A 21691-nucleotide genomic window follows, 5' to 3' on the forward strand; every position below is an offset into this window, starting at 1 on the left:
GTATTCATGTCCTTTGTATCAGTGTGCAATCCATCTGAATTCATTTCCTCTGAGAGACAGAGTTGACAACTGGCTAGAGTGTAATATTGTAATGTGCTGCTACTACTAGGCCTATACACATACTTAATATTAGGACCACCTGCCATTTCATGAAATAGATTTATCATGGAATTCAGGTTAAAGATATTATTATTATTGGTTGCAGCTTGTTAAAACCACTTCTGAGTCATGAGGGGGATATTTTGAGGTCATAGCTCATAGCCGGTGTAAAAGAAAACAGTGGTTTTGCTATAGGAAAAACAAACAAAAAACGATGCTGGAGCGAAGTTCTGAGACTTTTAGCTTGATAACCAACTGTCTGATCACTGACAAAAATCAAACATATATATTTTTTTCATATTATCAAGTCTCTTTAGCAAGTCCTGTGGCGTACGATGCACATGAATTCCTAATAGGCTGTCATCAGCATCACTTGCAGTACCCTGCAAGTGACAGAGTACTTACAACCACTGAGTAACATGAAATAAAGATGAGGTTCCACTGAACTGTGCTGCCATACACTAGAGGATGTGTAGTGAAAACAAGTGCCTCTGTGATGTGACCTCCAATTTGAACCATGATAGAAATGCAAATCCTTGCTCGCACGGGTCGGGTGTGTTTTCCCAGAGCTAGTGACCGTAATGCTACCCCTCCATTACGAGACTGCCACCTGGCTACCTGAGCAGGATGAATAATGGCTGGGTGAAATGGCCCCCAGACTTTGCTATAAACATTATAGTATGTCGTGTACGCAGGGATTACAATATTTTATATATATATATATATATATATATATTATACATATATACTGTAGATGTATATATATATATGGGGTGCCTGGTGACTCAGCCAGAGTAGTTAGGAGTTAGTGTCGAAGTGTCCTTGAGCAAGACATTGAACCCCTAATTGCTCCCGATGTGCAGGTTGGTGCCTTGCTTGGTTTCCTCCGACATCGTCGTGTCAATGTGTGTATGAATGGGTGACTGTATATGCACAATCTATAATATAAAGCGATTTGGATAAAAGCGCTATATAAATGCAGCATTTACCACTATAATTCCTTGTGACCATGGGGTTAAGCTCTGACCCCCACGTCTCTCCTCTCTTCCTGCCCTTGGTTTCCTGTCTCTCTAAAATGACCTATATGGAAAATAAAACATCAAAATGCAAGATGAAATTAGAGGCTGTATAGCCGCAGGTCTCCTGAGGTAGGCTACTGTACATATTAAGAATGCACAGAGGCAGGTTCAGCGGAGGAAACGGCCTTTATACTCACCGTGTGTGAACCCCTTCATGCCACGGGAGGGCTTGGCATAAATTGGATTTTCATATATCACACGCTTAACCAGAGACGCGGCAACCTGAGCTGCACGGTCGGATGAGTGGGGAGAGGTGAGTATAGAGGGCGGTACAATCTCATGTTTGAATAATGCCGTCGGTTGCCTTTGAAATCAGTAAGCCCCCCCCCCCCCCCCCCCCCCCCCACCTCCCTCAACCGGCGAGATCGATGAGTGCTCACTGAGACCAGAGGGGAACTGAGAGGGTGGGGGATGCGTTATGATAATGCGCAGCAGCTGAGGACGAGCCGCTATGGATTGAATCACGCCGGACGTTATTAACAGAGAGGCATGGAGGACGTGGGAATGGGAGTTGAGAGCACAGAGCCGGTGATGGGATTGGGAAGGAAGCTGGCCCTGAGGCTCCGTGAATCAATGTGGGTAGGCCTACTTTATGTATAAAAAAACACACCCACCCAACGCGGATCTTAGCCCCGGCTTAGTTCAATAGGGTGTTTATGATAATACCGATATCATTGAAGGCGACTGCAATGCAAAACTCAGACGCTCTCAAAAGAGTCGTGAGGCTTTGATGCAGACAAAAGATCACATCAGGCCATAGCCTCATTTTGAATCCAATGTAGGCTGTTTCTCATCACGTGGCGAGTCACGTTTGTTCTCTATCCATGCTACCCAGGCGACTTGTTTTATCACAGTCGCAGTTCATTCACTGTCAGTGTGGGGTTTCCCATCCCTGTAGATATAGGAAAGCAGGCCATTGTAGGACATACTGTAGCTGAAAATGGGTAAAGACGAAGGGCTCTATTTTTGTTGCCGTTTTTGAGGGTCGACCAATATAGAGCGTCGCAGTCCCTCCCCCTTTCAGAACGACGAGTGGCCCAGGAAATGAAATGCAATGCATTTCTCCAATAGGATTTTCTTTAAGTATTTATTTAAAGACGGTTACGCCGTGGACAAAGCCAACTCGGATCGTGACAAATCATGACAATGAACACAATGTTTTGGGCCGATCAAATAATTTATAAGAAGAAAAACAAACACAACACTTAGTTTGGACTTTAGTAAAGTTCTGCTGCTTGTGCTCTCTCTGATCCACCAGATGACAGCGTGCCAGTTCGGGATTTAATACCTAGCTCTTCTTTGCTTGGTTAAGGATTTACGGTTGGATTTAACATGAACACCAGGGATGCATACTAACAGTGCTTCTATTATATCACTTACTTCCCAGGCTCAGGCCCAACTCTCTCTTTAAGACAGATGAGGATGGCGTCGAGAAAGAGCCAAGGCCATTACTTTAAGCCGTTTAGCGACAGCTTTGAAAATCGCAGGAAGAAGAAAAGCTGTTTCAGGAGTTGCCTTTGTACTCTCTGCGAAAAAGTGGGAGGTGTCCTACAGAGGCCGTCAAAGCAGGTGTATGGATCTATAGCGAGGCCCGCTGCGGAGCAGAGCGAAGATGCATGGGCGCCGTGCCACAATCCTCAGTCATGCAGAAAATATCATTACAGCATGACAATCTGGGATTGATGGCTCCTCCTAAATCGTAGCTCTGGAGTTCCTTCTTGGAACAGTATGCATGTGCAAGAGACCAGCTCAGAATTCCAGCTCACTCATCTTGGTTATGAGAAATATGTTGCAATCTGTCAAGATGCCAACTTGCGCATTGCACACAAGTAGGCCATGTATGGCCAATACCTGTGCGCAAGCAGAGTGTGGTGGTCCCTTATTGGCTGTTGATGGTGACGAAACCAAATCTGTTTCAATCATTAATCCTTTTGAAATTGAAGTAGAGACGTCGGCTCACCACTAGCATCACCACTGGCATCACCACTTGCGATGCCAATGACATCACCACTGGCATCACAAGGAATATAGATGCTGGTCCCTGATTGGGCTACGGTCTTAAACAAGAGAGAACACTGACATACATATCCTGACATACATACTGTACATACCCAGTCGATCGCAGTACTTGTGCGCTCTGCTTGTGCAAGTAATAATATAATTGCATATCGAGCAAAGCAGAAGTTGAATTTCCATATTTATAAAATGACATAAATGAGTTAAACAGGTCATCCACAGCAGATAGATGATGGGACAATGGAATAAAATGTGACTAAAACGAAATGAAAATGATTCATTCATTATTCACTAAAACTAAAATGAAAAGTTGCTGCCAAAATCTTGGAGCACCTGTGCCCTCGGGCAAAGGCATTGAAACCCCCAATTTCCAGGGGAGCTGCTCAGTGCCCAGTGGAACCTGACTTTCTTTTTTAAAGTTATGTTTAGTTTTCTTTTTTAGCATGCCAATTGTGGAAAGGAACCTGATAATTGGTTAGCCTGCTAATTGGCTCCAGCAAGGTGTTGGAACCATCTCCCCAGGTACTTCATAATAAGGTTAAATATAGAACAAATTACAGAGTGGAAGATGGAGAGTCGCAGAGGTGTGACATACAGTATGTAGTACAGTACCTAGTAGTACACTTATAGGCGTAAAAATTACGGAAAGACTGGATGACAATGATGATGTAACTAATAATATGGACAAAAAGTATTTAGATTTCATAACTTCCATAAAATAATGAAAGTTATGGAATTAAACACTAGATTTTGAAAAGACGACAATAGTGTCAGTGCAATAAACATGCATAATATAGTCTCAGGAAAAACAAACAATACCCTTGTGTTTGGACTGATCAGCCCATTTATCAAGGATATGGTAGAATTTGGAATTATACCAGTCACATGCAATATTCCAAAATAACAAGACTAAAGGCTCTATTTTCATTTAATTTAATTTCATACAAGATGAGTGACTAGTTGGATGATTCTGCTGCTTGAAGTGTTTTCATCCCACCAAATATTTCTGAAGCTTCTGGCTGTGCCTCTCTCTCTCTCTCTCTCTGTGTCTGTCTCTCTCTCGTCTTGGTGTCGTGGGGTTGGGATGCGTGCTTGCGTGTCAACTGCCCTGTCACTTCCGCTGACTGGTCATCTAAGTGACTGTAGCATAATCAGTCGTGAAGTAACTCTACGCGATGTGGCTCTCTGGGAATTCTGGCGGCACTGCATACTCCTGACTGCGTCCCGGCCGGGGTCATTAGAGCAACGCTCTGCTAAACATAGAGCTCTATCTGGCGAGCCACGGTGAGCTGTGGGACCTTGAACTACATTTAAAGCAGACGTAATTTCATCACGCCGAGAAACATTACCAGGAAAATTATCCTGCTGTCTTTTAACAAAAGCTTGTTTATTTACAAAAGCACTTTGTTAATTGCAAATTGTAACATTATTAGATTTGGTCTGATGTATGTGTACATTTTTTCCCACATTAAATATGATCGAAGTGTTGGTCTATCCGGCTATATTATCCCCCTAAGTCCCTTGGGTTTTTAAGATGCATAAGAGTTCCTCTGCGGTCTGGATTCTGCACGGATCCTGAGCGAATTAATGAACAGATTAAACCAAAGAGAAAACAACATGATGATGGCACAGCGATTAAGATCGTTGCCTCCATAATCACAGGAGCAATTCACAGTCCCGCCAGAGCCTTCCATCCTCCTACAGTATTATTATGGCTCCCTTCTGCATTTCCTCTCAGCTTCCTCTATGTCAGATTGTCAGTGGTTCTCAACCAGTGGTCGTTCAAGGTGGTCCCCACCGCTAAATGATGGAGAGTTGGTAACCAAATGAACCCTTATAGATCTTTAACTCTTGAGAGGGTAAAATGAAACAAAGTGTCTGAGAGGCTAAATGTCATCAAAATGGTGGTCCGTGGCTCAAATGCGAAAAGGGTTGAAAACCACTGTTCTATGTCAATAAGAAATACACACACAGAGGGGGTGCACTGCCAACAGTTTTCCCAGGATGGATGGATCGGTCTGTCACCTGGTTGGTCTCCTTGGTGCCAAGATAAATTGTGGCCTGTCCCCGACAAAAACCTTTGCCAAGGCTATACATATAGCCTGTGGGTCTGCCTTTCAGTGATAATGGCGTACCCCCTGCCTCGGTTTCCCATTTACCCCTGGAAGATTTACTAAGTAACTGATGGTGGTAGTCAGACACACACACACACACACACACACACACACACACACACACACTTTAACACATGGCACTTTGCCCATTCCCTTCCAGCCCATAAAATACCCTCCCCCTCTCTTATTTTGCACCCAGCTCACAGACCAGTGGTACTGCGTTTATGTCCCCGCGACGCCTCGCCTCCCTCTTTATTACCCTCCTGCTGATCAGTTCCCAATTGTACAGTGTGGTCACATGGTCACTCACCCATTTCAGGCTGTTGGTGCATGGAAGAAGTACTCACGTGTTTTATTTATACCCATTTAGACCTGAGACCAGATTCTAAATCTGAAAAACTAAATCATGACAGTTTTCAGGAAAAAAAAAAACGATGTTTCTATATGTCAGTGGTTTTCAAATGTTATGTCAAGGACCCCAAACATGAATTTGGCCTCCGACCCCCATCTGAGAATTGTTGTTTCAATGACCTCACAGAAGCAGAGCTCGGTGATTGTGCAGAATGTTAATTTCACAAGTTTTTCAAAAAGTATACAAATATTAAGAAAATAGCAGATCAAACAAGCTCACAATGCAACGGGTACAGGCTTTAGTTTAGACATGTACTATTGGTCCGACTGTCAGTAGACTGACAACTTACCTCAAACCCTAACCTAACCCTAACCGCAAGCACGGGAGCAGCGCATGTCCGACCGTTGTTTCTGCATGTCGGTCCGTTGGTGTGTCTAATCTGCTGCGGTGCATCCCGATGCAACGCATTTTGAGCTTGCCATTTTCTGATGCCCGAAAGGCTTAAGTGGTAAATGTATGTTTTTGTAATAATAATAATCAAAATCTACAAAGTATCTAGTGTTTTCAAATACCGGTAATCATAGTGGAGTAAAAGTACAATATTTGTCTCTGTAGTGGAGTAGAAGTAAAAGTACTGAAAAATGTACAGTACACTTAGCCCATTCTGGACGGTAAACCTTTTGGTGTTTTAAGCATTGTGTTATACTTCAGCTATTGAAAAATAGCAGATCTACAAGCTCATAGTGTGGCACCGAGTGCCACGCTACGAGCTTGTAGATCTGCTATTTTTGAAGAATCGTGAAAATGTGGTGCACATCTTTGAATATATATTCTTTCAGAGCGAATGTTTTTAACTAAAATCTTTGCTTCTGTGAGGTCATTGAAACAACATATTTTCAGATGGGGGTCGGTGGCCAATTACATATATATTTTTAGGGTCCTTGACATGAAAAACTTTGAAAACCACTGACATAGAAACATGGGTTGTCAGAATATAGAAGACATTTGTAGAATCATCCTCAGGTCTAAATTGGTTAAGTAAAATGTACTACTTTGCACCGCTGCCCAATCGTAGCATCAGTTTCCCCAGTGGTCACTCTCCCATGTCAGGCTGTTAAGACTGAGAGGGTCCACATGACGTGACCCCTGCATGCGGGACGTGCAGGAATTGCTTGAAGGAATTTTGAAATGGAAAATTGATCCACCATTCTTCTCCAAATGGAAAGAAACCCACACTATCTCTCTGGAGGTTTGATTTTCCATTTGACTGACCGAGTTATTGCTATTTTCTATTTTCTATCTATTTACCCGCCGCATGAAAGACAAAATGGCAGCCGTGACAATGACACTAATTAGCCAGACAGCATGTACAGCTAGGCAACAACAACAGAAAAGGAATCTGGACTTTTAAGCCATTTCAACCTTTTCACTCACAATTACGCTGCTCCAAATACACTTATTTGTGAAGGTGCATTGATTCTTTCAGTAGAATTACACTCCACCTCAGTTCCCCATGCAGACTCTTATGCACTTTCCAAAAGCCACAGCTCAGCACAATGTAAACCCTTACACATTATCCCACGACTGCATGTTGCTTGGTTATTTCTCATTAGACATTTGGCAGATGTTCTTATCTAGGTCCATGCAGCCAGACCCCTATCACCCTAGCAATATGCAGTAGCTGCTGACAAACACATCGTACTGTAGCAAATTGCATGGATTGAAATCTGCGATTAGGACTTAAATCACCTCCAACCTCAAAATTAATTGAGGTTGCTTTGAGCTTTGTCTCTCTTGTCTGAGGCAATGTGTTGAAGAGCGAATCAATGACACCACTATAACATCACTAAAATTCTCCTTTTTTAGTGAAGGAATCGTTAGATAACCGATGCCCAAACATACATCAGCAGGCAGTCGAGTCTAGTATCATCAACATAACTCGTCATAGCTGTTCTGGCAAAGGGTTAGTTTTTCAGATATTTTACCTTTTCAAGCTTTTTACAGCGAACAGCAGGAACTTTGTGTGGGAGTTTAAGCTTAGCAACAGAGAGCTGCTGCAGCACACTGCCAACACATACTGTAGCGCCCATGCAGTTGTTGCCACAACCTCCCACTGACCCTTAAAGAAGTAAATAATTCTACTTCACTTCTGCCGACAGGCTCAGATTTAGTATTGCAATCCAATTCAAGTGAGATTTGTGTTTAGTTATTGTATATTTCATTGTATTATGGTTAAAACATTGAGAGCTTCTGCTCTGCTGTGTGCACTGCAGACCGTGCCTGCTGTGTTGTGGGGTACAGTAGCTGTGGAAAGCCTTAACCAGCCTAAAGCCCACCATGCACAGCGACTAGTCTCTGTCTGCTGCCTGCCTCTCTCTCTCTTTTGGGGGCGCTGGGTACCCCAAAATGACACCAAACCGCTCCAAATTGTGCACCGCACGGCCAAGGGGGGCCCTGATATTTCGTCTCGCTCAGGAGCCCCTACAGTTACTACTGTAAATCCACACTGGCGGGAGTGACGGAACTCACACATTTCCAAATCAACATCGCCATTTTGTCCCTTGACGGAATTTCAGCCGTTTCAATACATTATTTGAGTCATTTAAAATGAATCAGGCGACAGTGGGGGTGCGACAGTGATAAACAGACAAGATCCGGACACACAACATCCTTCATTAAGTCTGTGTGCCTGCGTTGGCTTCGTATGCAGGTATACTGGCTCAGTGGCTGCGACGGCAGGACAGCGCCGGTTGGCACAGCGTTTTGAATTCACGCTGTGTGACAGAAAGCGTCCTCATATCTCCTCCACCCAGCCCTGCTGGTTTTGTCCCTCTTCAGTGTTACACTGCGTCACAGTGCTCCTCCTTCCACTGGCTGTTTGGGGCCACCACACTGGAAACTAGAACTATGTACGTTTACCCAAGTACTGCATTTAAGTGCAGTTACCTGAGTATTTCTAATTTCTACATCTTGAGGGAAGGCAACATGGAGGCAAGCTTTCCAGCTTGCCAAGCTTCAGGGTACGTAACGGAAGCAAGGAAGCTTTGAGAAGGAAAGGACATGGTCACATGACTGGGCTGCACCATGACACTTTCATGGATGCTTTCATAGGAGCCAAACTACACCCGGAAGTTTGGCAGAATGCACTGGAGTCATGAGAGATCAGTGACCAGCTCATGAACAAACACTATTTCTGAATGACTGAGACCTTTTGTAAAGTAATCGCTTCTGGAAAACAACAGAAGACATATAACACATTATTGTCTGCTGTGTTGCTTTTCGATGTATACACTGTGTAATTTTACATACTGTAGGTACTGTATGGTATGTAACGGGCACAAAGTACCTTTCTGAATATACCAAGTATCGCAAGACTTCCCACCGTTTCCTGTCTGGCAGCCAAATCTTGCGATACCTCCGAGCCAGAAACAATACCTGCTGCTGTTTAGATCCTCAGATAAAATTATATATTGTGCACTCTGTGCACATTGAAAAGCAAGTGAGTAGAAAACAACATGTGATATGTCTTCGTTTATATTCCAGAACCGATTATATGACAAAGGTCTCAATTGTTCAGAAATAATGTTTGTTATGAGCTGGTCCAGCCGGCTCCATTCGCTGCCATGTATTCATTGAACTTCCGGTGTGTGTTTTGCTCCCATGAAAGTGTCCATGAAAGTGTCATGGCGCAGCCCAGTCATGTGACCATTTCCTTCCCTTCTGAAAGCTTCCTTGAATGTTCGGTGTAGGACAATCAGAGGCGCGACTCTCTCTTTCCCAGCGGCACTTTCTTCGTGGCAATGTAAACAGAAGTCCCCGAAAAGATGTGCTGTGATTGGCCAGTATACAGTAGTCACTTGATTGGCAGCGATACAGCATGCCTTCAGCACTTCCGCCTTACTTCCTCCTCCCGTTGCAGCCAGGTCGCTCCAACGGACCATGGCGGGGTGGGAGGGATAGGGCACGCTGGGCCACAGTCCTGGGACCCGTGAGGAAGTGTGTGACAGATGGAAGAGCAGGAACATAGAGTCCTTGAGCTAATCCTGTGGGTTCTTTTTGACTCCTATACTCGTTCTCTCTCTCTCTCTCTCTCTTTTGCACTCTCACTCTCCTTTGCTCTCTCTCTCTCTCTCTCTCTCTCTCTCTCTCTCTGAATATTATATCTCTCACATTCTCGATGTCTATCATTCTCTTCCTCTATATATTCTTTATTTACTTTTTACGGTTGTTCACTCTTCCTCTCCTCATCTCTATTTTCCTTCTGCTTGCTTCTCTTTTGTCTTTTCCCTCTCTTATCTCTCTCTATCTCTCTCCCTTTTCTTCTCCTCTCTCTCCCCCCTCTCTCCATTTTATACAACCCGCCTCGCAGGGGACATGTTTCATATGTGACGTCACCAGACCCTCCCCTCTTGTGGTCCAGCAAAGAAACACGCAACCTTACCTCAAGCTCACACACTCACATACATAATAGTATAGTGTATGTACTGTACATGCACGCACACACGCAAGGCTACTTACTGTAACAAACAAACGCTTGAAACACACAAAGGAGGCTACACATACACCACAGACCTGGAGGACACTCATTTAACATGCAATCGCATCACACTTCAACCCAACCGAAAACTCACAACACGAACGCACGCATACACACACACGCACACACGCGCACACGCACACACACACACACACGCACAGCAATTGTTTTCACTACAGTGCCTTCTCCACACACCCACGCACACTCTCAGAAAACCTCCTCGCTCTCCAGCACACACAGCAGCTTTTACATAACTCTGCATCGTTTAAACTGCCGTGACACTTCAACACTCTAGAGTTGAGCCTCTCACTGATACTTTTCAACTTAAACTCTTCTGCCAAATGCAAATAAGGCTTCTTCTGCCATGTACTGGATGCACACACGCGATCACTTCGAAAAAATGACAGATGTTGTCCCAAGTTGATGCAGTGCAACAGAGTTAATTATAGCTTTCTATTGTGTCTTCAAAGTTCAAACTACGTAGGTATCTTACCGCAGAGTTTCACATTTTAAATAATTTAAGGTAGTTTTTAAACCCTTATTTCAGACTCTTGGTTCTCTTCGGTTCCTGCAGCATTTTGATACCATTAAAGATTTGGGAACAACTACGCTGTGCTGCTTGCTACACGGCAACTTTGTCACAATCAGACGAGCTAATTAGCCTTGAGCGCTAAGATTAGCCGCGCTGTCTGTCGGCAGGGAGTAGTAATGGTGCCTGGGGGCTTTCAATAGCTATTTTTCCGTCCCTCGCTTGCGTCGCTGCCTCGTGGCTTAGCTCCTCCTACTTAATGATGCGAGGGATAGATGCAACGAGGACAAGATGCCGTGGTGTAAAGTAACTAAGTACATTCAGGATGGGAACCCCTTCTGGTGTTTTTAAGCATTATGTTATATCGTTCTCAGGATGGGAACCCCTTCTGGTGTTTTTAAGCATTATGTTATATCGTTCTCAGGATGGGAACCCCTTCTGGTGTTTTTAAGCATTATGTTATATCGTTCTCAGGTCTAAATGGGTTAGCCAACAATTTTCAAATGGCCAAAATGTATATAGAGTGGTCTTGACGGACATGCAATGTATCCAATCCATGCATACACGGTGGGATTGTTGATGGGTGGGGGACACACCTCTGGCACAGACACGTCCTGTAAGCCAGTGGTTACCAAAGTGGGGTCCGGGGCGGGCAGGGGTCCTTGAGGGAGTTCCAGGGGGTCCCCAGCTAAATGATAGTTAGGAACTCTGAGAGTGTACAAATGGAACCTTTTTTGGTTTCATTTGTACACTCTCAGAGTTAAATTAACTTTGATTTTACAATATGCATTGGGGGTCCCAGAGATAGAAATGCCATTAAATGGGGATCCGTAGCTTAATTCAGTTCAAACCGGGGGCCCTTGACTTCTCAATGCTCATCACTGCACGCTCTTCAGGCTCTTATTTGCTTAATTGCACACAAGTTCTCAAACTGCGAGGCATTAATCAGTCGTCCAGCTGTGTCTATTTGTTGGTGGGGCCTTGGACGTCAGTCATCGTTGTCTGCCTTAGGGCCTCATGACTCATAGTAGGAGGTGTTAGTAAAGATAAGAACAACAAAACTATATTGGGATGGTACATTTTTAGGGTGAACGTGCTGCTGTTGCTGCATGGGGTACAACATACGCATATATGTCAATCCCATTGACATATAGAACTTGTTTGAGCCAGAAAACCCCAGACCAGACAATCTACTGAATGTTTAAAGTTCAGGGAGCTTCAATCCAATCGACCAATGACAAAGCTTCTAGGAACATTTTTGAATGCAGATTGCGGCCCCTAGATGTGTCACAGAGACAAAAAAAGAAAAACAAAAGGTCATTACAATTTTGACATATTTAATACTACTACAAAGCCTTTACAGTGGTCTTTACATAACATGCCAGCAATGCTCATTTTGTTTGCCAACACTAAACTGTTAACAATGCAGAGAAAGTACCAACATGCCTGCTTATTAATTAGCATTCAAACCCACTCATTATGACTAAGGAGTGTGGGGCTTGTTTTGGCTGCATGGTCGACAAGTAGTAGTCGAAATGTGGACCACAGCCAGAGAGCCCAAGGTCATCGCTGTCTCATCCATTTCTTGGCTGAAACAGATGGCTGCATCGTTGGCTCTTCTCCTGGGAGACACAGAGGCAGGCTGGCTGCCATGTCCCCATCGTCCACACAACGAGCACAGATGCACAGATCCGGGGCAAAAGTAGAAGTAGCAAAAGAGTGTCAGACTCATTGACTCTTTTTTGCGCGTGTGTCCTGAACCGGCTGGGATGACCCCGCTGTCATCAAAAATCTATTTCCAGCGAGCAGAGTAGCACATTCAGGGCTCGTTACTAGGCTGAGCGCCGACAGTGCTTCAGCTGTTTGGCCAGAGAGAAGAGAGGAAGAGGAGACGAGAGCTCTGACCTCTGGTGTGAGAACACCATGTCGTATGCATGTACATTGCTCCCTGGCTCGGCGGAGATGTACCTACGTACAAAAAGGCCGATTGCATGTATGTTGCATTTGTGTAAAGAAAGTCCTTTGATCAGGAACGGGATGGTGTCCAGATATGTTCCTAATAGACCTTACAATGGGAGTGAAACGGAGTTCCTGCTCTTCCATCTGTCACACTTCCTGTGGCCCAGTGTGCCCTATCCCCTCACCCTGCCATGGTCCCTCCACCACCACCACCACCACCACCACTGGGACTTGTTCTCCAGCCCTGACCCATGTAATGTGTATATACAAGGTATCTGTAGAGAGCAGTAAAAAGCAAAAAGCAATCAAGCGGATCGGTAATGCCCCACAAGTGTCACACAAGTGACAACTAATTGAAATAAATAAAGCCACGCCGTCCTTTCCTTTCCGTGCTTCTTCAGCCATCCTAATTATTTTTCTTTCTTTCTTTATTCTCATGAAACAGGGGCCACCAAAGACATGGGGAAGATGCTAGGCGGGGAGGACGCGGCTGAGAAGGATCCCGATGCGGAGAAAAAGGAGGAAGAGAGGCAAGAGGCGCTGAGGCAACAGGAGGACGAGCGAAAGGCCAAATATGCAAAAATGGAAGCGGAGAGAGAGGGCGTCCGACAGGGCATCAGAGATAAGGTAAAAACACACTGTGACATGAAGGACGGCGTCTCTGAGTACACATCAACATCCTGGGTATTAAATTAACTCTGAAAGTGTGCAGGTCTGTTTTTATGCGTTGGTGGTTAAATTATCACTCTGGATTTGACTGTGAAGGACAACTTAGGGTTAGGATGAGAGCACAGATGATGTGGAGACAGAGGATGAGGATGACATAGGGATGGGTACAGTTAGGATGCATCAACTATAATGAGTCAGACATAGGGATGGGTACAGTTAGGATGCATCAACTATAATGAGTCAGGCATAGGGATGGGTACATTTAGGATGCATCAACTATAATGAGTCAGGCATAGGGATGGGTACCGTTAGGATGCATCAACTATAATGAGTCAGACATAGGGATGGGTACCGTTAGGATGCATCAACTATAATGAGTCAGACATAGGGATGGGTACCGTTAGGATGTTCTGCTTGTCGATTCTGGTTCTCAACGACTCTCCATTTCGGTTACATAAAGCAGTGGTGTTCAACCAGTGGTCCGGGGACCACCAGTGGTCCCTGAGAGGGATCCAGGTGGCCCCCAGCTAAATGATGGAGAGTTGGTAACCAAATGGACCCTTATAGATGTTTAAATCTTGAGAACGCTCTCAAGATTTCAATTATTGTTAAACTTCTGCATTCTTTAATTTACAAGAAGTCTACACAATTAGAGAATGTAGAAGAATTGTTATTTTGTCTGTTTGCCTGTTATCTCTCCTAATGGTACCACATCAATACAGCATGGAATTGTGGACAAAACCTTATCCAACGATAACAAAATATTCTATCATTTAGGGTCCAAGAGGCTAAATCTCATCAAATCACGTTAATTGTTTTGCTCCTGATCCAATTCTGATCATTTGAAAATGGCTTGATCGGCCCCAATTTCCGATCACAAGTGATGGTGTTAATGAATCTGCATGCTCTCTGCACTGCACATAACTCTGAGTCCTCCTATAACACCAGCCACCCTCGCCCCAAGACCACTTTGAGATATTTAGTGTTGGAGACACTGCAGCTTCACTTTGTCCTGAGGATACTGGTATTAGAGCAACTGCAAGAGAAGGACTGGGGATCGAGTGAGAGCGCAAAATCAGAATGTGTCTGGTAGAGGTGTTTGATTATAGAGAGGGCTCACTAAGTGTGACTGTCTTCACTTCACTTGTCACAGACACAGTCCTTTGTCGCTGTAGCAAGAGCCTGATAGAGTGTGAGAGAGGGATGAGATAGTGTAAGCGAGTGTAAGATATCTACAGAGAGAGAGAAAGCAAATAATAAACAGAGGGTAGCTAGACAAGATAGACAAGGTAAGGAGTAGGAGATGATACCAGTCAAGCATGTTTTATTGTTGTCAAAGATGCAATTGTCGCCATATTGCGACCTGGGAGTGAGAATGACTATAGGATTGTTTGCCAATGCCAGCTATACTTAGCATGCCATTATAAAACTTGGCCTCTAACAGCTTTAGAGCAGAAGAGAAAGTCTTTAGTTTAGCCGGCACACTGCATTGCACAGACAAATAATGAATTGTATCTGTGATGCAGCAGCTATGAGGGTGAGTAGATGACAGACTAGATAAGTTTCTGTAAGTAAGTATCTGTACTCTTGTCGTCTGAAAGCAGTTTAATTCCACAATCAGTGGATCAGTGTTACAAATCAATATTTGAGTTTCATTTGTTCACTATTAAAAAAAAGTGTGTGTGTGTGTGTGTGTGTGTGTGTGTGTGTGTGTGTGTGTGTGTGTGTGTGTGTGTGTGTGTGTGTGTGTGTGTGTGTGTGTGTGTGTGTGTGTGTGTGTGTGTGTGTGCGCGCGCGTGTGTGCACACGCGTGTGTGTGTGTGTGTGTGTGTGTGTGTGTGTGTGTGTGTGTGTTGGAGGCAAAATGGGATTAGAACTGAAGTATCCTAGCAGACAATTCTCAATTCCCCAGAAAGGCTGGGGAATTGGGAATTGGCTATACTAAATTGGGAAAATGTTTTTCGTTTTTCTTTTGTCTTGAAGGGCCATGTTTTGCACAATAACAGTCTTTTCATTATGTCTGCCCACGATCTCTGTGATTCATACAGTACGTTTGTTTACCCCAGTCACTGATACTAAAATATATATTTTCTTTTCTATGAATCTGTGACTTGACACCGATACTGTTATAAAACGAAAATAAAAATATTTTGAAAAGAAAGAACTGAAGTATCCTTCAAAGCATTGCACTAGTAGTAACCCAAGCCTTGTCTGCTGGTCCTTGTCTGTGCATCTGCCTCGATACACTGGGCTTCTATCACAGACGGCCTGGAGCAATCTCTGGGCAAGGAATATGAAGGACTCCAGTGAGTCTCCCATACAGTATGTATGTCCCTGTGAGGCATCTTGGCAAATATCAATGCTTGAAGAAAAAGAGGGTTTTAGTTTTGACTGATAAGGGGGTTAGATGCTTAGAGGTTTAAAATTGAATGGCAAACAGATGCACTGACATACAGTGACACGTGGAAATGAAAAACAAAGTATTTGCATGGCTCAAGTTGATTATCCTGCAGATCTTTGTTCCACACTGTGACATACAGTATACCCACATCTGCACAAATCACTGAAATGCCAAAATGGTCTCGCATGCACACTTATAAGCAATTATTCTCCATAACTCACACGACCACATCTCTCTCACACGCAAAGTCTCCCTTACACATGCACTTTCATGTCTGTCTGTCTCTTTCTCACGCGCACGCGCGCACGCACGCACGCGCACGCACGCACACACGCACACACACACACACACACACACACACACACACACACACACACACACACACACACACACACACGGCACATCATCACCAGCTGGAAATGGCAACTACCCTTTAGGGAATGTCCTACCCGAGGATCACATTGACTTATGAGAGAGAGAGAGAGAGAGAGTAGTGAAGGGGTCACTGGAGAGTCCAGCTCATTTTCCGCCTACCTGGCTCGAGCTCAAACATTCGGACAGACAGACGGACACACACTATCAACCCTTTTTCCTCTGTGCCCAATGCTGTTCATTTCATGGGCATGAAGAGAATGCATGTGTCTGAAAACCCAGACCCACACAACCTCATTTAATTGTTTGTTAAAAAAAACAAATCACACCAGTGTGAAGTTTGTGGACGGTAACGAAAGGCTGGATGTAGGAGGGGCTAGCACCCCTCAAAAAAAATAAGGATGTAGGAAGCTCAATTTCTATTTCTATCAATTTTCTATTTATGTCCAGCTTTTAGTGTGCGTGTAAACACAAACTTTAAATGTCATTGATAATGAATGGCCAGTTTTGAGTGTTTGTGTAAACAAACAGCTGGACATATGATGTGATTGGCCGGAATGAGATGGTGTATGATGATAAGGGCGCCCCTCCGTAGTGGAACAAGTACTATTAAGTAAAAGTATCAATATTGCCATACAGAAATACTGAAAAAGTCCTGTAATACAAGAACAAGTCCTGAAATCAAAAATTCCTTGGCATATCTTTTCAAATGGGGGGTCCACAGGCTAATTAGTGTCAATTTGAGGGTCCTTGACCCACAAAGTTTGGGAACCACTGGTTTACACTCCAGAAGATTACTATGTATGAATATAAAATGGCTGCCTCAGGTGCCTCTGTTTATGTCCCGTCGAGAAACCCTCTATTGTCGTGTGGAGTGTAGAGGTCAAAAACTCTCTCCGGCGAACACTTGGCAGAGTTCACAGCATGGGACACGCGCAAGCTGGCAGGGGACAGTAGTGTCACTGTCTGGCGGCGACTCCTGGCTTGCTATAGTCACATGGCCACTTGTTCAGTGTGTGGAACTTGGGGGGGAAATATCACAAACCTCCGTGGCATGCGGTGCTCTCTCTGTGAAACCATGCGCATTGTCAGGTGAAACGAAGCAGCTGGCGTCGCCATGTGTGCCGGAGGCAGCGTGTGGATTTACACCGTCCCCACGCGCCAGTCGGGGGTGGTTGGTTGGCAGTGACGAGGACCGCAGACAGTACGCATGGGGGGAGGGGGGTTGGGGGGGGACTGTCGATGTCTACATTTGGGAGAACAAAAAAACAACGACAGACACAATAGCTCTCTAAAATGGATGCATCTGCTTGTCTCCGGCTTGTCTCTCCTATATAGTACGGCATCAAGAAGAAGGAGGAGAAGGAAGCCGAGGCCGCGGCCGCCCTGGAGCAGGCGGCAGAGGGCAGCCTCACGCGCCCCAAGAAGGCCGTGCCCACTGGCTGTGGCGATGACGAGGAAGAGGACGAGAGCATCGTGGACACCGTCATGAAATTCCTTCCGGGTCCCCTCATGGATATGTTCTCTAAAAAGTAACTGTTTATATTTTTATTTTTTTGTTTGATTTGGTTTTCTTTCTTTCTTGTTTTTTTTTTTTTTTGGGGGGGGGGGGGGGTATTTATTGTTATCTTCTTAAACCTGAGTTATACGCAGTTGCGCACTCGTGTTGTGCACCAAAAACGATAGATCTACAAGTGTACAATACAAGCGCATCGCTCCTGCAACCCACTGTAAGCTTGCAGATATGCTGTGTGCTAACACCCGCACACAGCTAAGCATAATGCAGGCATTATTACTACAAGGCAAATGTCACCCACCCACCAAACAAATAACACTGCCCCTAAACTGCAGAACTGCCCTTTTGTTCATACCACCTCTATATGCCACTGCCCACACTAAGTTCTACGTGCCATGGAACTGGGCAAGGTGCCATGACTTTGTCCTCGATTTAACCTCCACGATCTGTGAAGGTGTTACATACTTCTTGTTGGTCTGAGCAGAGTATCGTTATTGATACCATTATTGATATTTAAACAAATTCTATCACTATATACTGTACATCACAAATCTATGTAACATCTGCCTAGATCCAGTACCTTAATTAACATCAAGATAAATCCTGATGCCATGTGTTCTGGTTTTAGACTGAGAGGCAGATATCCATTATTGTACACCTGTTTTGTTTTGTTGTAAATAGCCTTGGGTTAGAAAAATCACAAAAAGATACCTATATATGAGAAATAGAAAATATAACATATAAACAGATGACTAAGAGTATAAGCCATATTTTTAACTTGTAAGAAATTATCCAAATCATATCAGAATTGAATTGAATTATCCTGTTGTGTTCTTGCTAATATTTGATACATGTAATGGCATTTTTGTTGGTACTCCAATACAAGAGCTCGTTAATTCGATAACTGTCCCTCATGTTCATGTTGATTTACTGTGAATGTGAGCACTGGTCAAGTGATAAATAACAATTGTCAAAACATAAAGCTTTTTTCTTTTTTTTTCCAATTAGAGATTTGTTTAGTTTTATTTTTCATTCTAGCATGCCAATGTAAACGTTTGTGAAGTGCAGTGTAAGGAGAGGGTTTTGTTTGTGACGAAGCAAAATATAGTATGTTGATATTTGAGGCAATAACTCTGGTTTTCCATTTTATTTCTATGTCATCTCCAGTGGGTGATACACGACTTTGGGTGTGAACTGTTCTTCCATGGTGATTTTGTAAATGTCCTTGATAAAAGATGATTGTCGCGAAACAATTTGAGACAATTCCTTCCTATCACGAATCTTCTCCCGCTATAAATGTCGGTGTTATGAGCAAAAAACGTATGTCCTGTGGCAAGTGTCGTCTGCTACAATTTTTCTAATGGACTATTATGAGGATTAGACAAGGCTAATTACGTTCCATGTATAGGGTTTATGCGTTTACATTTTCATTTTTGTAAAGAAAAGGAAAAAAAGAAAAAATATATCTTTATTTGGCTTTTTTTTTTCACAAACACAACTAATGTTGTGAACACATATGTGAACAGACAGTGACAATGGTGCAATATATTGTTCTAATGAGGTTGTGCTGTGTAACGTTGGTTGACTTTACGGGACTGCGATCCCGAATCAGCAATAACAGACAATCTTCGTTTGTGGTGTGTTATGACTTAGTGTTTTATTAGTCTGTGTCGGAGACAGTGTCGTCTACAGTAGGTAGTAGCAGTGATGCCTTTGTTGACCAGATAAAAAATACAAAACAGAGTAAAAAAGGAAGGTGGTCATAAAAAAGTTCTGAAATTCGAAGCAATTGAGAATTCTAAACTCCACCTAGATTAATTAAAAAAAGCAAAGCTGCTTGCTCAAAGTTACAAAAGACATAAAAGGCAAGAGCAAATATGTTTGCAGACATGCTGTAATAATGAAATAAATATATGTTGTGTTGTATAATGCTACAGCCAAATTAGTGGAATGGCACAAGCTACTAGTGGTCAGCTGAAGACTACTATAAAAAAAGAAAACAAAAGAAAACTATGTTAATTTATTCCGTAGTGTCTTGTGTCTTGTCAGACATTCCAAATATTTCAGACATTCCACCAGACTGGTTTCAGCGCTGGCTTCAGAGCAGTGTTGATTTCGTCGACTAAGACGGAAAATGTTCGTCGACTACCTATTTTCACTGACGAAAACTAAATGTAAACTAAATGAAAGACTAAATATATTGACAATTTCGTCAACAAAAAACTAGACTAAATGTTAGGAAGGGACTAGTGGACAAGAGATCCGATATAGTAGCCTAAAGTAAAAGACACAAATCATTTTACAATCGGTTGCATGCTGAAAATAGCAGAAAACTAGCAGAAAACTAAATGAAAACTATTCAAAAGACTGACTAAAACTAAAATCTGCTGTCAAAATCAACACTGCTTCAGAGAACCTTGGAGGTTAACGTTGACACATACAGTAGTACATACAGTAGTACATTGTGGCTATAGTAGCCTGAAACCTATAATTCACATAATCTATAGAGTTGAGAGTTTGAATCTGATATACCACCATGCATAATGGAAAGATTCAAACACATGACCAATTAAATGTTGATAGCTGTGTTGCCTGCCATGTACAGATTATAATCCCACATACTGTTGGAAGGAAATATATGCGCTTTTAGCATAGCAATCAGTAAAACAGTTGTGATAAATATTGCTAGTAATGTTTACTTGTGACACAAGCACACGCATACGAGCACACACACACACGAGCGCACAGGCGCACACACACACACACACACACACACACACACACACACACACACACACACACACACACACACACACACACACACACACACACACACACACACTGTTGTGGGCCTATTCATGTCATTTCATAAACACATTTAACATTCCCAGTGGCAGCATGACAGAAATAATATTAGCTAACCTAGGGTCATTAAGTTAAGAGGATGAGGCATCTTAGCACTTGAATAAAGCTTACAGTACTTTGTTAGAAAATACAACTATGAAAATGAAAAGGGTGCCGTGGTAAAGGCCAATTATAAAGTACATAATGAACATTCTGTGATTTTAATGTGAGCTTTGCAAACTGCCGTCTCTACCCTCTGGCCTGACAGTGTACGAACATTTATTTGATATAAACGACAAGCAGTCTATGTTGAACACAGCTCTCTGTGCTAGTATTTGATGCTTGCATGCATCTGCAGTGTTCAAATCCATCATCTCCCAAAATAAGTTATCCGATCTAACCAAAGAATATAGCGTTGTCGACACATTTTACACAGTTATGTTTTTTTTTCTTTTTTGGCGCGTCTTGTTTAGTTTGGAATTCTCAGGTATGGTAGCTTTTGTTTTTTTAACATGTTTACATTTTGTAACCTTATATTTTGTTAGTGGAGTACAGTAGACCTGACCACAACATCCCCCCGTGTGCGATGAAATTGAAAAATGCGATCAGCCGGACCCCTGCCAATCATACCATTTTAAGTTTTACAAGTGACATATACTTTCTTTGGCCCTTGAACATTGCAGAAAGCTAAGACTATACTGCCTAGTCAACCCCCTTTTATGATATAGGATTTTACACTAAATAAATAGTTGACAAAATATAATTTTGTGCGCGTAGCAGCTCTTCCATATATCTATTCCAGAATGGTGTGCTCCGAGGTCAAATGATCTTGTTGTGTCACATCATGCCAGCACATAAATCATCATTAACTAAATACGTATTGATTGCGCTTAAATGGCTTAATGTCCACTGCCCAAATATACTGCCCAAGTCATGCGTGATCAATATCTTTACTTGTGACCAATGCCATGCAGCACCATTCAGTGTTATTCTTTCATTTGAAAGCCCTTCTTTTTATTATTGTAGTTTTCTTTGTTTTCTTTTACATCACTCATTCACATCACTCATCATTGATATGACAAAAAGAAAACTGCCTGGCGAAATATATTAAAAACAAGATATTCCTTTGATGTGACTTGAATGTAACTGTCCAATGTTTCTCTTTGCATCTGTCTTTCTCTGTTTCATGTGTTGAGACGATGTT

The 21691-nt window shown here is 43.0% G+C and overlaps 1 protein-coding gene across 1 annotated transcript in view; it reads left to right on the forward strand.

The window, feature by feature from the left end:
- cplx1 (complexin 1) overlaps positions 1 to 17663 on the forward strand; it is a gene marked incomplete at both ends in the record, with an annotated part of 44366 nt that extends 26703 nt beyond the window's left edge. The window contains 2 exons of the mRNA XM_080773739.1: positions 13131 to 13312; positions 17466 to 17663. Of these exons, the coding sequence (XP_080629865.1) occupies positions 13131 to 13312; positions 17466 to 17663 (380 nt within the window). The remainder of the gene's footprint in view (positions 1 to 13130; positions 13313 to 17465) is intronic.
- Positions 17664 to 21691: the final 4028 nt, after the last annotated feature.

Source organism: Protomyctophum bolini (genome assembly GCF_963924005.1).
Source record: "Protomyctophum bolini genome assembly, chromosome: 10".
In the NCBI taxonomy this organism is placed as follows: Eukaryota; Metazoa; Chordata; class Actinopteri; order Myctophiformes; family Myctophidae; genus Protomyctophum; species Protomyctophum bolini.